Source organism: Anoplopoma fimbria, chromosome 3 (assembly GCF_027596085.1).
Source record: "Anoplopoma fimbria isolate UVic2021 breed Golden Eagle Sablefish chromosome 3, Afim_UVic_2022, whole genome shotgun sequence".
Taxonomy (NCBI): domain Eukaryota; kingdom Metazoa; phylum Chordata; class Actinopteri; order Perciformes; family Anoplopomatidae; genus Anoplopoma; species Anoplopoma fimbria.
The window spans coordinates 5,841,263-5,856,559 of NC_072451.1; the positions used below are offsets into that span (position 1 = coordinate 5,841,263).

Consider the following 15,297-nt stretch of genomic DNA (forward strand, 5'->3'; position numbering starts at 1 on the left):
TGCTCCCGCTGATCCCCCCATTCACACAGACTCTGGGGTGCAGGAAACTAAAACTGCTCGGCAGGAACAAACCACTTCCAAACAATTTGAAAGGGTGCAAGCTTTGTACAGTCTAGACAAACAGAACAAAAAAATAAAGTAAAAGGCATACTAAAAACATCAGGTTCCTACGTAGCTCGGACAAAATGACAGAAAATAACAGTGGACTCTGGTTTTGTTATTGCCTGTAAGCATTGCAGCATTGTAAACTTTGTATATGCCATGCATGTCTGGATGAAAATTACTCCTAATGAGAGGCACTGACAACAGCGACAACACACTGTACATAATCCAAGACTTGTTCCCTTTTCACCCCCACAGTCAAAACATTGTCTCTTTTTTTCGCTTTCATCCGTGCTTTGTATTGTGACAGCTCTGTCAGTCTCTGTGACGAGGTGTTAAGGTAACTAGTGAGAGACTTCCTGTGTGAGTATCATTGTCAACTGAACTGGTATGACAGCATCATGGACCCCTTACTGCTGACGCCCTACACTTATAAAAATGGATTTTGGCACGCGAAGAAATAACCGTGAATAAATGGTCTGAATGTAATTAAGAAATAACTAGACTTTGGGCGTTGATAGCGCTTTCTATTTCATAAAATTCCCAGATATTGACCATCATCTTCATTGCTCTCTGTGCTCTGCTAGCGGGGGAAACGAAGAAATTACACACAAACAGGAGCAATGTTACCAATTTTCGGGGGCAAGTGACAGGCTCTAATCATGCTATATTATAGTTTTAAATTTGACATGCCCCCCAGCTAAAATGTCACAGACTCAGTACATGGAGGCAAAGATGGAAAATAGCAGATAAACTGACTAAATGAAGACAAACAAAGTGACAGGGCCAGTTTAGCAGATTTAGTCAGGATCTTTGAAGCTTTGTTCCGGATCATTTGTATGCTGAAAGTGTGATTCTGTGTTCTGAAATGCTTAAATGTTAATGGAAAAAGCGAGAGAAAAAAAAGGAAACCCCACTAATCCTGTTTAACCTCTACAGAGCCGTAGCAGTAGAGAATAATAAAGATGATTAAAAATAGCTGGACTTACACAAGATGAAAAAATTGCTGTAAAAATAAAATGTGCATACTTATACTATCTAATACTATTAAACTTCCGAGTTTTAGTTTCCTTGGAAACACATTTGCATGTACCTGGATTTCATTTTATTTTATAGTATTAGCAGCTTTATATAGCATTAGCATCCTGCAGTCAGAACAATGGGTGGATAAAGGATTAAAACCATCTCAGAATATTTATCAAATATCCTGTACCTTTAAAAAAAAAATGTACTATTTAGTTATAGGATGTCATCAGCATGTCTCAAACACACAGGTGGTGGGCCTACCTCTGGTCCCTTTGGGGCAGGGCCTCTCCACTGTGTTCCCGGTGTGGCTCTGGGGCCAGTCGATGGCTCTCCTCCTGGTCGCCTCACAGAAGCGTCTGGGTGTTGGTGGCAGCTCCGGGACGGTGGGCTCCGCTGTAGCCGATGATCCACGGTTGTCCTCGAACGGGTCCCTCCCATCTCTGGGGTCGGCGCCTGCTGCAGTGGTGTCACCCTGCCCCTTCACGGTGGACACGGCCGTGGTGCTGACGACCGTGGTCCTGAGCACGGAGGACGGGGGCGAGAAATCCTCGCTGGTTGGCACTAAGAGCGAGAGAAGAGTGGAGCTGTTAGAGCGCGAGTCATAAATGTCCCTGCCTTGAACTCCCATCGTTTCTAGCAGTAGGGGAACTGCAACTGTTTTGAGTCCCGTGGCTTGTTGGTATTGCCAGAGTTACTGCTGCCCATAATTCTTGGAAATAAAAAGCTTCGTGCAGCTTTCAATCGTCACTCCAACCTCTTTGCTGCTCCCTCACTAAACAAAATCAAGGCAAAACCTGTCAACACGACACATCTATCTCCTGCTATTTTTAGTGTACTTAAGCCCATAAATTAGACAAGCAGTGGCGGTGGGGCATCCTTTGACAAAGCAGTGATTTCCTCCCAACAGAGTCAGTACCTTGGGCTGATTAAATGTCAACAATGAAGACAAAGCCTGTCTGCATTTCACTTTTTTGTCTGCCTGGTTCATCTCTCTCACTTTGATAAAGCTGGTGTGCGGAAGGAGAACTGCACTGCTCCGAGCGAAAAACATACATCAGCAATAATGTGATTCCACTGTATTCAATCCACGCTTTCCGTGCGAGGCAAATCCATGTTGCGCTTGTGTTTGCTCCCTTGCTCAGGTGTGCTCCTGCTAAAGAAATGACTGCATGTACACAGAGGGATAGCTGCTGCAGAGGGCCGGGAGATAACTAGGAAATGAGAGCAGAAACAGGAAATCTATATATCCTATACAGCCAATATGAAAGGAGGAGTGATTGTTAGTGTGTATCTGTGTGTGTGTCTACACGGATATACTAGTCTCCTGTATGAATGATCATACATCTCTTACCCACAACCACTGGATCATATTTAGAGATAAAGACAGCTACCCACAAAGAGGTCTGCCGTTGAGAAAGGCGTTATAGTGTTGTCTTCACTTCCCCTGGGTGCTTCTGGGAAAATGCAATACCATGCTATCTGACACTCCATCATCAGACACATATCTCCATTTCCTGAGAGAGAACGGCGACAAAGCCCACATTTCAGGAGAATCTTTGCTTTTTTATTTTATTCCAGTGAAATATCTGAGTTTATTAGAAAAAAGCTGATATCTGGCGATGTGGTCATGAGGCCACGGGAGGTTGAAGACTTTCTGTGAGAGTTCCTGTGATGGTCACTATAAGAAAATTAACCCTAAATAACCCGACAGTGTTGGCCGAGTTGTGACATTTTACTCCGTGACCTTTTCCCCTGGAAGGAGCCCTCGCTAATTACCTTTTTACACATTCAGTCAGTGTGACTGTCAGCTGCACATTCACAGGTTGGCAGTGGCCAGTGAGGCTGCAAAAGCAACAGCTGACATGTTCATTTAAAGTGAACTGACGATGATGAAGCCTTCAGTTAGCACCAACGGCTATGAAGGGGTTCAGAAATACTAACAACGAAGGCTAGAGAAGGACCTAAGATGATTGGAAATGTGAAAAGAAACAGGATTGCCGTAGTCTTCCACTTTTATTTTGTAAGATATATAAAGAAAAGTGAATTTAAAGTGTTCCTAAACAGACAAACAGCTCACTTTGTTTAAGAAAAGGGGTTAAACAAGAAGTGTTTCAAATATATGTACTGCCAGTGAAGATTTTTTATTGTCTCAGGGAAAGTGAGCATGATTCATGGACTGACTGTGTTGATTCAATATATGCATATAATGCAATACAAGGGCAAGTGTAATTGGGTTTGAAAGTATTAAACCTCCCCATACCTGAGCAAACTTCTGCTTTTCCACCGGCTGATACGAGACCTAATATGCATTTCCTGGAACAGCTTGCTGTCATCCCCCTGATTAACCTGCTCCAGAGACCATATTGCTGGGAGTCACGGGTCCAAAGCCCTCTACCACCCACACCTCATCACAAGTTATTACACGGGACAGAGAAGTATTTAGTTTGGCCTAGGCATTTGGGTTTTAATGCATCTTTTTCAATCCGGCAGATGCTTTTAGCATATATTAACATTAGTGATGCAATCAATTCAGAGACGATGCATAAAACTGGGGATTTAAAATTATATATATTTGTCCACATTCACCTGTTAGGGCTGCAACTAATTACTATTTTCATAATTAATAAATGTTATTCTCTCGTGTTTAGTAATTTAGTCACAATTTGTGTAAAATTTCAACCATAGTTCCATAAAGCCCAAGGGGAAAAGTCAGCCAACAGTCTGAAACCCTAATTTATTTTCAATTTAACATTATTTAAGGCAAAAAACCCCAGTTAATATTCACATTATGTTCCAGACTGGAAGCCTGAGCCAGGGATTTTGGGGTATTTTTGTATAAAAAGGGAGTCAATAGCTTCTGCTAACTTCATAGCAAATCTTAGGTATCGCTCTGTAACACTGAATATAATTTATAACAGGTATTATTCATAAACAAATAAACAGTCTGAACTGCTGATCTGCCTAATGAGGACTATGAGTCATCTTTCAAGCAAAAGTACAGATTGTTCTCTGGTTATCACTGTAAGTTTTTTAGGGTGAGCGTTTCGGCTTTTTTTCTGTTAATTTAAATTGTAAATGTATTCCTTGGGTTTCCAGCCAGTTGTTCAATCACTAATCGATCAATAACCCATTTGTGAAGGGTATCGGAATGGGCATTTTTTCACTATTTTCTGACATTATACAGATCAAACGTTTAATCTTATTGATAGAGGAAATGTTTGGCAGATTAAACCAAAATGAAAATAACAGCGAGTGGCCGTCCTAATCCCCTTAATCACTCACAAAATCCAGTGGAGATAAAACCTTATGAATTATACATTTTATGTTCTATTACCATATCGTATCATTCTTATTTTGTCATTTCATGCTACTAGACACTTTGTCATTGTCTCTCTCTCATGTTCACTCTTTCGGGCAGAATCATGAAACATATCGCTTTTATTAATCCGACTGAGTGATTTTTTATTAATCAAAGACAAGATACTATCTTTGTGGCTATTTACAGTCAGTATGTCTTTGGTTATCAGAGTGTGACGTTAAAGCACATGGAGAACATCAAATAAACAACATATTCATTTAATACGGCATCAAGGAACGTTCTTGTCAGAAGTGTAAGCATTCCTGGGCTTATTTTGATGTCTCTGCACCATGCGCGCTACAATTTTCTTTTGATTGCGAGGAGCACATTCCCCTCCAGTAAGAGCCCTGTGTCCTCTGGTAGCACTCAACCAAGAGAGGGCTGCACCAATTAGCTGCCATTTCCCTCAAGAGGCGGTGAAGTCACTCTTTATGGGCAATCTGACACCAAAGGCATACGGTTGCCATATGCTGAATAATACCTCTTGTAAATAATGGAAGAGTTTGAGATTGAACACTTGAAAAATGGCTGTCAGCTGAGTCTAAACCAGAGTGCGTAAATTAAAACAGGGCTAAAAAGAAAAGGGGAAAACCATAATGCAAGATCATCAATCAAGACATCAGAGATGAGGCGGAATTAGTTTTACCACTTTATAGCCCCCCAGAGTCATTTTCGAAACTGTGGGGAAGATGACAAAAAAAATATGAAACCATAATCAGATGATCAGAGATGTATATTGTGTTTGTCCTTGCCTTTTGTAGCTCTCGCCGCTGCACTAAAAGAGCATTTTAACTCAAATTACACACAAGCAGTCAGAGCAGTAAAAATGATCTACATGTCCATGCAAACGCCAGGATGAATGGATCATAAGCCGCCTAATACCTGCTATTAGGGAAGAGCAATGGCAACTGGCAGCCAAATCAAGCTGTTTTCAATTGGTTTAAATTTTGAAGATGAATCGCTTACAAGGTTTAATCCCTCCCAGTACAATGACAAACAGACAAAAGGAAATATCGAACAGGCAGAGCTCAGTTAAGAAATCATCTCTACTTTAGCGGGTTCTGTTGCCACTGTTAAAGGCTGAAAACCAATCAATGTGAGCTCCAGTCTCATTTTCTCTCCCTTGGAAGTTAGCTGTCCTTGAACTGAAAAGCGCCTGATTCAGCCGCACACCTCTCTAACCATGTAAAATGGTGAGCAAACTCTCCATTGTCGATCCAAATGAGAAAGAAAGAAAAACACCTGTGACTTTTTTTTCATCATACTGTGAACACAGTGGAGGCTGGTGACTGAAAAAAGAAATGGGTAGGACAGGAGGAAAAACCAAACCGTAATGATAGCCTTTTTGTTAGTCTAATTAGAAAGCAGTTTGACCAATTTCTCTTAATGTCTTTCAGATAAATGACAAAATATGCTTTTTTATAAAAAAAAAGAAATTTATATTAATAAACCACCATTAAAATTTGGATTGTTTTTGTTGCATTACGTTCTTAGGGACAGATTAGAAACTTACAAAATAAAAATAATTAATTTTTTTACAGCATTTGGTTTCACTATGAAATATTGTATCAATTACCCATACATACTATTCATTTAAAAACAAATTTATACTAATTACTCAACAGCAAAATAACTTAGTTACTCGTTACTGCACTCTTTAATTAAGATGTGGAAATAGAGAAGTTTAGGTTGTGGAGGCGTTTACTGACCAGCTAACTTAACTGTTAGCTGCAGTGACTTCACATATCTGAGCAAAACTAGCTGGTTCTTGAATGCAGCATTGCCTGTGCAGAGTTATAATCTTTTGGTAGAGGCTAGCTATCACGTCCCAGAGAGTTTCTTTACTTAAAGAGATGAAAATCATCCAACTCAAACAGCGAAAGTGCAACTGTATAGGAAATAAATAATTACACATTTTTGTAACATATTACTAAATTATGCAACACTGGCTTCATATATACTGAACAGACTTGAGAGTGGTTTTGATCTCCGAGAAAGTGAATAAATGTATTTCCCAAACATTTGCTTTAGCAAAAAGAATAGGCATGTTGAGACGCTGACGGTGGCCCTTTACGCCACAATAAGCGAGACATGGTGTGACTCCATGTGTGTTGGTCTTCATGTATCTTTATTCGCTGTGCGTTCAAGCTTGACACAATAACAAGACTGTCTCTGAGGATAAGAACTGTGTGCGAGCTACAGTTGGTCTTTTTGCCTCTTTACCTAGAGCCAGCGCTGGTAATTAATGACAGAGAAACAAGTCCCAGAAGACATGAATTTTACATTAGGCTGTTTATATGCGCTCATGCTGTTCTGCTTCATCCAAGCCTACTTGACGGGAGCACAGAGCTAAGAATGGAAGGTAGAGAGCCGCAAGACTATTCATCTGCACTTATTTTAGTTAACGCTGTGAAAAATGTCTTTATCTTGTCTTTATTTCTGCTAAATGAAAAAAACTCAAGCCGTTGAGGAATTGTTTAGTGGCCTCAATGTATTATTAACACTTGTTCTTTGAAGGGCGGCTCAATTATCTTTGAGGTTTTTTTTATTTCTGGAGCTTCCCAGTGGTGTTCCTTATGTATTAAAATCCGAACATTCAATGTTTTAGCGCCTCAATGCTATTTCCCCAAGCCTTTCTAGAAATATTTTCCATGTGCAGACAGGAGTAAGCTAAGCAATGTACTGCTGTGGACATTAGTTCGGATCCAAAAGCCACACAATAACACAAAACAAGATAACCGATCAATGCAGCTGTAGACCAGCAACTCCCGTGTTCTGCAAAGTATGATTACTGATTGTTGTCAATGGAGTCTAATGGCTTTGAAGAGATCTTCAGCTATCCATCAGAAAAGGCAGTCTGATGGCAAGGTAAAGCTGTGAAAATAATGAAAAAAATGTAAGCTTTTCCCATCCACAGCCGTCAGAGAGCCCTCTCCGATGGGGTACTGGAGCCGTTATTACGTTCTCGTAAACGCCACCAGACTCCTCTGACAAAAACAGTAATTTGACCTTGACAGAAAAAGGGAGTATAAAAACACAACCCCCGTTCAAAAATCCTACCTAACCCTTTCAGTTATTTCCAGAGGTAGCACAGCTAACGTTCACATTATTCATAACCTTATTGATCAGCTTCCTTTGGTAACCTACGTCACTGCATTTTTTGCTGACGGCTGAGTGGGGCGTTTCCATTTGAAAAACCCGGAAAAGAACGCAGATGGCGTCGACCTTTAAAGAGCAGCAGACAGAAAAAGCTCTGCCGGACATATCCTGTGTCCTCGAGGGGTAATTTATGAGGCCTGAAACTGAGCTGTGTAGAGCAGCAGACATAGCACAGTCACAACTAGACCAGTCTGAGTCTGAGGAAGGTGGCTCACAATAAAGACACATGCATGCAGACAGGAAGATATATGTGCAGACAGAAATACATTCGGAGCAAAAACACTCCTAAATTCTCTGTCGTCCATGCCTATAATGTATACTTAAACAATTTCCTGCCATAATCTCCAAAGTGTTGAAGCAGAACAATTAGAGCACTTGCAAATCTCCTGAGTCCTTCACTTCAGCCTCTATTCCTGTTGCCGAACATCATGCTTCAGAGGGTGGAACACCGGCTTAGAGCATGATAGATCTATAAATGTCCTCTGTCTTGACGGCTCACCTGGAGGCATCGTTCAGGGATGTAAAAGCAGCGCAGAGTGCAGCGAGGTGCACGGCTGGGTTTAGCCACAAAATGGCTGAGCAAAAAAAAAAAAGTAACACCAGCTTTGTGAGGATAGATATCTATCGTGTGGCATGCAGGATATGAAATAGTGGTTTTGCTTGACATTTCAATTCGGCGCCGAGCCCACTTGTGCTCACTGCTTCCAGATTACAGCGAGCGCCTAAGCCTTTTGGACAAAGCCATTCATTTTTATGGCTCTCGTCTCGTCCTTAAGGCCTCAGATCAATGCTACCTCAAATACAAATTAATTTCCTCCTTTCTCTCCTTGTTAGTTTGAAATGCTCTCGGCAATTGCTGGCTCCGTCTTGATTGTTTTTTTTTTTTTTATGCTTTGGACTGAAATCAGTTGATGCCTTTGTACATCACAGAGAATGCATTACCGGTGTCCTTCTAATTTTGTAACGGTGTTCGCTTTGGTGTGCTTTTTATTGGCAAGCACCTCTTTTCAGAGAGACCCTCTGAGGTGGAGGACTCTCTAAGTATTGATCACTGCTGGTTTGTGTTCACAATGCATTAGCGGAGGGGAGACATTTTCTTTAAATGTGTGCGAATTGTTTGGAACAATAAGCGGAGCGATCAATATGGGTCTAGATCTTATTTAATCACTTCAACCACGGCCAGAATTAAGAAAACCTGCACTGTTACAAACACTCTGCACAAGGTGAAGGAAAATGCAGACAAGTTGCTAAGGTCAATTATTTTCTGCTTTGATCACTTTTGCTCAAACTCCCTTAATATAACCCCCTAATCCTGCAGACGCTTCAGCACCTCTCTAGGATGAGCATCGCAGTAAAGGTTGATGCCTCTGACAGAAAAGGACAGAGACGCTCTTCGTGTTACACGAGTTCTACAACGAAGAGCAAAAACAGTGGGTTTGGTGTAACTTCGCTCTGTGGTCGATGAATCTTAATGGGCACAATTAATTTCCTTTACGCCTCGAGTGCCCCTCAGATTCACAGAGAGAGAGAGACATTATTTCAGCACCATTAGATTACCCTGCAGAATAGGTTGTTTAATTCAACGCCACATCATGGGCTGCAATAAATCCTAATAGCTTCACAGTAAAGAAGTTAAAGGGGCAGATCTGAAAAAAACCTAATAAACAAGAACCAATTATTTTCAAGTGCCATTCACAAAGCCCTGTGTGCCGCTGCTGCTGCTGCCGCCGCTGCTGCTGCCGGCCGTGGCATCTTGAGAAGTCTCCTCTCTCCTTCTTGAGCTCGCAACATTTCAAAGTGTTCCCATAAAACACACTTAATGACCCACAGTGACAAGTTCTGCTGCGGGGACGTACTTTTGATTGGATCCCAATAACGCCGTCGCGGACGGAAACGGTTACTTGGAATAATGAGTGAAATCAACAACTATGTTCTGTTGGGTTCCCTTGATTAAACGCACTGTTCCCAAAGCAAGTGGCAACGCTAAGCCTATGTGGCATTTATGTTTAGCGAGGCATTACAGTAGCTGAGAGAGCGCATTAAACCCTTCATTGAAAATGCTCTGTGATGGCCACTTTCCTCCTCTCACAGCCTCTTTTGAGACAAGGAGGGTAATTATGATAATTCAGTTGTTAATTACATTTACATACATCAGGACGTGAACAGTTGAGCAGGCAGTTTGCATGCATGGAGAACTCATTAAAGTTTGAGTATTTTTCATATGTCCTCCAACATACTCTTGATTGAGGCTTGGGTTGTTCAGCAGATCGGGGCGCAGACGCCACGCTGCCCCCGTCGAGGGTGTCGAGTTATCACGCCGGGGAGATTCCAGGGAACGGCAGGAAAACAAACGGACTTGTTGACAAGAGGCCAGAGTTCAGGAGCACACAGCCGCCATTGAGACATCGACACTAACCCCCCCCCCCCCCTCTCTCTTCAACAGCTCGGGTCAAGAATCAGATTTCCCCCCCCGTGGAAACCCCTCCTGAATATCCAGAAGTTAAAAATCATAGCTTAATTCAGACCAGTGCTCGGGGGGGGGGGCTTCTAAAGTAACCAGAAGTCAGGTCAAGATCCTTGTCTACCCCCCGCAAAACCCCCCACTTCACACAGGAGACTCAGCCCGGCTCTGCTGGATAAGGTGGCTGCAGTCAGGTAATTAAGCCCATTATCGTATTAATGTAAGGTCCCTGTCTGATGACACGTATGTCACCGTTCAGCACTTCACAGATTAATATAAGCCCTCTAACCGCCTGACGAGATTCTTCACTGTAATTGATCTCTTTCCAGCTACTACGCTACGCTGATTCACCACGTGGTATATACATAACTCACACACGCTGGTGCTTGAAAATATCAAGACACAATAGGATGGCTATTATATCTCCTGATCTATGGTAAAGGAAAAAAAAGGTAGCCATGGCAACACAACTTGAAATCCTAAAGTAAGAGAAGGAGAATGACCTCTGTCACACTGTGCGCAATACTTTAAAAATGTATTCCTAGCCTTATATATATATATATATATATATATATATATATATATATTCATAATGGTTTCGGATAAGGCCGGAGATTAAAGAATTTGATAGGGTCCAAGCTTCTGCTGGAGCGAGTGCCTCAGCGTGCCTCATGGTAATAAAGAAGCTGGTTTCTGAAGGGTCTGGATCCCACTGGGGGCTCTCCCTCATTCCGAGGTGAATCTGTAATTTCTGTCTGCAAATGAGCCCTTTCCCCAAGACTAACACAACCCTCCTCTCTTTATCACACCTGAGTTGCATCCAAAATGAAAAGGCAGCCATCTGTGACATGCCAGGCTGCAACCAAACAATAGGACGCTTTCACAAAGGACAGTGAATTAAAACAAAAAACACGGAGAAGGTTCTCACCTTCAGCGGGATCCGGCGGGCCGAAGTCCAGGTCGTAGCGCACGATGTAAAAGTTATTCCACACGTACAGCTGGTTGTCTCTGGGGTTGTAATCCACAGCGGTGATGTACTGGTACTGGTTGGGGAACAGGATGTCGGTGTACTCGCCCTGGCTCAGCTTGGTGTTGTAGATGTAGTCGATTTGGCTCCGGCTGGCCTCGCTCTCGTTCTCCTCGTAGGTCGAGCGCACCACGTGGAGCACGCCGCACACCATGAAGGCGTTGGAGGCCGAGCGCTTGTCGTACGCCGTGTCCCATGTGGCCTCGAAGCGCAGAGTGTAGGGGTTGAGCTGGCTCACCACAATGCGCCCATTGTTCTGCTCCGTGGCGTATATTACCCACAAGCCCCTCTCGTCTACTGCAAGGTCAATGTCGGTCTTGCCCCCCCAGCGGTAGGGCGAGGTGTCGTGATAGTTGGCGTTGTTGACGATGGCCTCGCCGCTCTTGATGCGAGTGCGCAGGTCAAACTTGACAATGTTGCGAGTGCGTTCCTTGTTGAAGAAGATGGCACCGTCGTAGGCCACGAAGCCCGTGCCGTCAACGCGGTGCGGCAGTTTGTAGGTGGTCGTCTGGCGGCCATTTTTGAAGTCCTCCAGTGAGGCGTACTCGATGAGGGTGTCGGTGCGGTACGGCGTCCAGGGCATGAAGAAGACTTTGTCGCCGGCCTGAAGCGGGTCTTTGCACCACGACCCCGCCTGCTGCTCCGCCTCGAACAGGAAGGTGGCGTCTCCTACACCCTTCAGAGTCCCGGGACAAATGAAAACTAGTGACAGAGAAGAGAGTGAAACAAGAATACAGTAAGGCGACTGATTTAAAGAAATAGGCCAACACATTTGACACGCATCATTCTTGCTGCTGTACAACTTGAGGTGCAGGATAAAAAAGTTCAGGGATTGTGAATTTGGATGAAAGATTTTTTTAACTAATGCTTTTGTTCAAGCGCTAATGAATATGGGGAAAAAAGAAAAGAAATGTGTCATAGAATGAGAAATGTGACGTTAACGTGAGCTTGCATCTCAAGGGTCTGCTGCTACGTCCTAACAGGGACACAACAAAACAAAAAGAACATAAAGGGTAAAAATCCTGCAAATGAAAGACATGGAAAATGAGGAGTAGAGTTCACACTTTTCCTTTTTTTTGTTTTTTTTATACCAGCCTGTCTCTGTCATCAAATGCCACATGAACAGCTGGGTATATGGACACACCGGACATGCATACTGACATGACTGAGGGTCGTGAACCAAAATGAAAAAGGGAACAGACTTTTCACATCTTGTGATAAGAGTGAACAACAGGTAGTTGATGGTGGTGGCGGCAGCAAAGCAGAGGTAAAGAAATGAAAGTGGAGGTCGGGGGAATAGATCCAAACAACAGTGGTAAAGGATTTTCACTACTTCTGTGGCAGAAGACAGGAGTAACCACTGATGGGTGAGAGAGGCCATGGCAAGGTTCCCATTTAGACGGTTTTAAATTAATTGGTTCTGGATAAAAAAGGGACACAGTGAAATCTTGTCTTCCTTTCAAACTTGTTGTTTTTTTTCCCGTTTTTGTCCGTGCCAATCTCACTCAGCCATCACTGCTATTTCACATCACGTGCTATGGGTGCAGCAGAAGTTGGGCCAAGCAAACTAAGACTACGCCAAATAGGACAATATACACACAACTACTCATTCTTCAAGGGTTAACACAGTGCTAGGCGAGAGTCTCTGGAACAAATCAACACCCAACAGTTGGTGTTTTTCTTTCACATTGCGAGGAAAAAAAACTACATTCGATGACCGTGGATGTCATTTGAAAATTCTGTTTTAAGAAATTCATTTGGACTCCATGGGTGCAAACAATCCTCCTATGGGGTTTAGCATTTTGACAGGAGAGGCAATCAGGAAGGGGGGAGGAGACGTGAGGGGAGCCGTACTCAACACCACAGAACAAGGAGCCAGAGGGGAGGAGGACAGGGGTGGGGGGTGGGGAGTTGGGACCAGACCACTCATTTACCTTTTTGCTCCACTTCTATTTCAGGCATTGGAAAAAAAGAAAGCAAAAAAAAAAGAGTGCAAGAGGGAGAGAAAGGTTATCATGAGTCAACTAGCAGGTACAAAGAGAAGAATTAGCTGGAGGATATGACCATGAGATGAACTGCAGGGCTGCTTTGGGAAGAAGAGCTAGAGGGGGGAGAAAAAAGTGTTTGTCAGTGCAACGTCTTCTCATCCTAGGATATAAAAACAGACAAGTTATGGCTGGAGACGAGCTATGTGCCAATGCTTTCCAGCGCATTAAACTTCTCATTCCTACCGTCTCTAACTGCCAACAAAATAATGCTTTGGCCAATGTGAAAGCAGAATAAATCCCTCTTAAAAATGTGCCTCCTAAGTGGCACGAGGAAAGAGAAAACAAAATCTCCTGATCATATTGAGATGGATAACATTCTTAGAGAAACATCACAGGAGTTATTATTTTTGGCATGTATTGACTGAGGGTGGAATTTGTTCAAACTTTATAAACACAAATCAAAAAACTTGAAACTCGCTCGCCCACACACGTAAAAAAAATGACGCGGTGCTAATGTTACACACACACATCGAACTCTTAAATGAGCCAAAGAGAGCAACAGCACATGAGATGACTGATGAGCAGTCGGCCTAATATGGAGTTTCTTTAGTGGACTGTTGAAGCTGCATACACTCTGGGTGGAGGGGGGGGCAAAGGGGGAGAGGGGGAGGCTGGGGGACAATATGTGAAAGATTAGAAGTTTAAAAAATGAGAGCACAGAGGTTAGTCAGGGGGGGAGAGAGAACGGGACAGGAGGTGAAAGGGAGGTCTGTTTAAAAGAAGAGAAAAAGAGGTGAATATTTCTGAAGATGTTTACAATTCATCAATGTTAATACCAAGTACTTTCACAGGCCTCGAGCTGCTCTTATAAACTACTCTGAAACAGCCTTTTAAAGGTAGATTAACTCAAATCAGATACTGTAGACAGAGTTTAAAATAGTGCCGGATTTAACCAACTCTACAGTACATTTAATTAAATCATGAATTCACTCTGAAACACTAAAGCTGATCCATGACCGACTACAGGAATGTGGTTAAACATTTATGATTTTTATATCACTTAGACTGTTTTTCTCTAGGAGTCTGTGCAGTCTGTTTCTGTGAATGTAATGTACTAATATGAGACCTATAATGTACCCCATTTCTTTGTAATCTCTTGTTTATTATATCAGCAAAATACATAAAATCTAAACACTGTTATTAAAGCGATTTAAAGGGTCAGTTCACCCATTTTTTTTTTCTTAGTTTCCCCTACTGGTATCCAGTCATGCAGATAGTTTTGGTTGTTTTTTCCTTTTGAGATTTTCCATCGCCATCCAAATGCAACGGAGGTGAATGGAATTTTGTTTGTGCTGCTCACAGCAACAGAGGGACTATCTCTTAAGCAGAAAGATGTTCCAATCAAAAGTTTTCTGTGGATTATCCAGAGCAACACCAACACTTTTTTTTGTGAAAAAGATTTCAATTTTGAAATGTATTTTTAAATGTTTCATTGTTGTGAACAACAAAATTCCATATATTTTGGTTGCGCTGCGAGCAGAAATCTAACACCAACTAGGATGGAGTTCGATAACATTGTATTGAATCCAAATCCAGTGGCCTCAATCCTTTTCGAATTTCTAAGCAAACTTATGTATCAATAGAACTCATAAGTGACATTTCTATCTGTATTCACTTACACTAAAACACTACAGTTTTTAGAGGCAGACAATTAATGTTCACAACCTGTAGCTCAGTTACTTGCTCTAAAAACCGGAGATGGAGCCTAAAATATTGATATGATCTGTATAGAAGTTGGTCTTGTTGAACTAATAAGCTGAGGATTCTTCTCCCTCACAAACAATCTTTGGCTGAGTTCAGACACTGGCTTGCAGAGAGCACATTAACAGGACAACAACCAGCAGTCTCATTCAAGCCATTACAGAATTACCATTAATTTACATAAATAACAATAAGGTCCAATGAGGGGGTCTTTAGCCTTTGAGCTTAACGAATCTGGGTGTTCTGCCAAACGGGAGCCAGGTCCAAAAAGGAAGCAGCTATCAAAACCCAGACCTGAAGACGGATATTAAAAAAACTGCACAAATTAAACCCAAACTATCTGCATGGCTGGATTCCACTGGAGGTCTTTTTCTTTTTTTTCCTTCATATTAATTATAAATCTTATTTGTAAGCT

At 42.3% G+C, this 15,297-nt stretch overlaps 1 protein-coding gene across 2 annotated transcripts in view; it reads right to left on the minus strand.

Annotated features, from left to right (window-relative positions):
• LOC129111524 (adhesion G protein-coupled receptor L2-like) overlaps positions 1-15,297 on the minus strand; it is a 64,112-nt gene that overhangs the window by 28,706 nt on the left and 20,109 nt on the right. For both annotated transcript variants that reach the window (XM_054623505.1, XM_054623513.1), the window contains exons 4-5: positions 11,035-11,835; positions 1,390-1,689 (exon numbers count right to left, since the gene is read on the minus strand). In XM_054623505.1, coding sequence (XP_054479480.1) covers positions 1,390-1,689; positions 11,035-11,835 — 1,101 coding nt within the window. The remainder of the gene's footprint in view (positions 1-1,389; positions 1,690-11,034; positions 11,836-15,297) is intronic.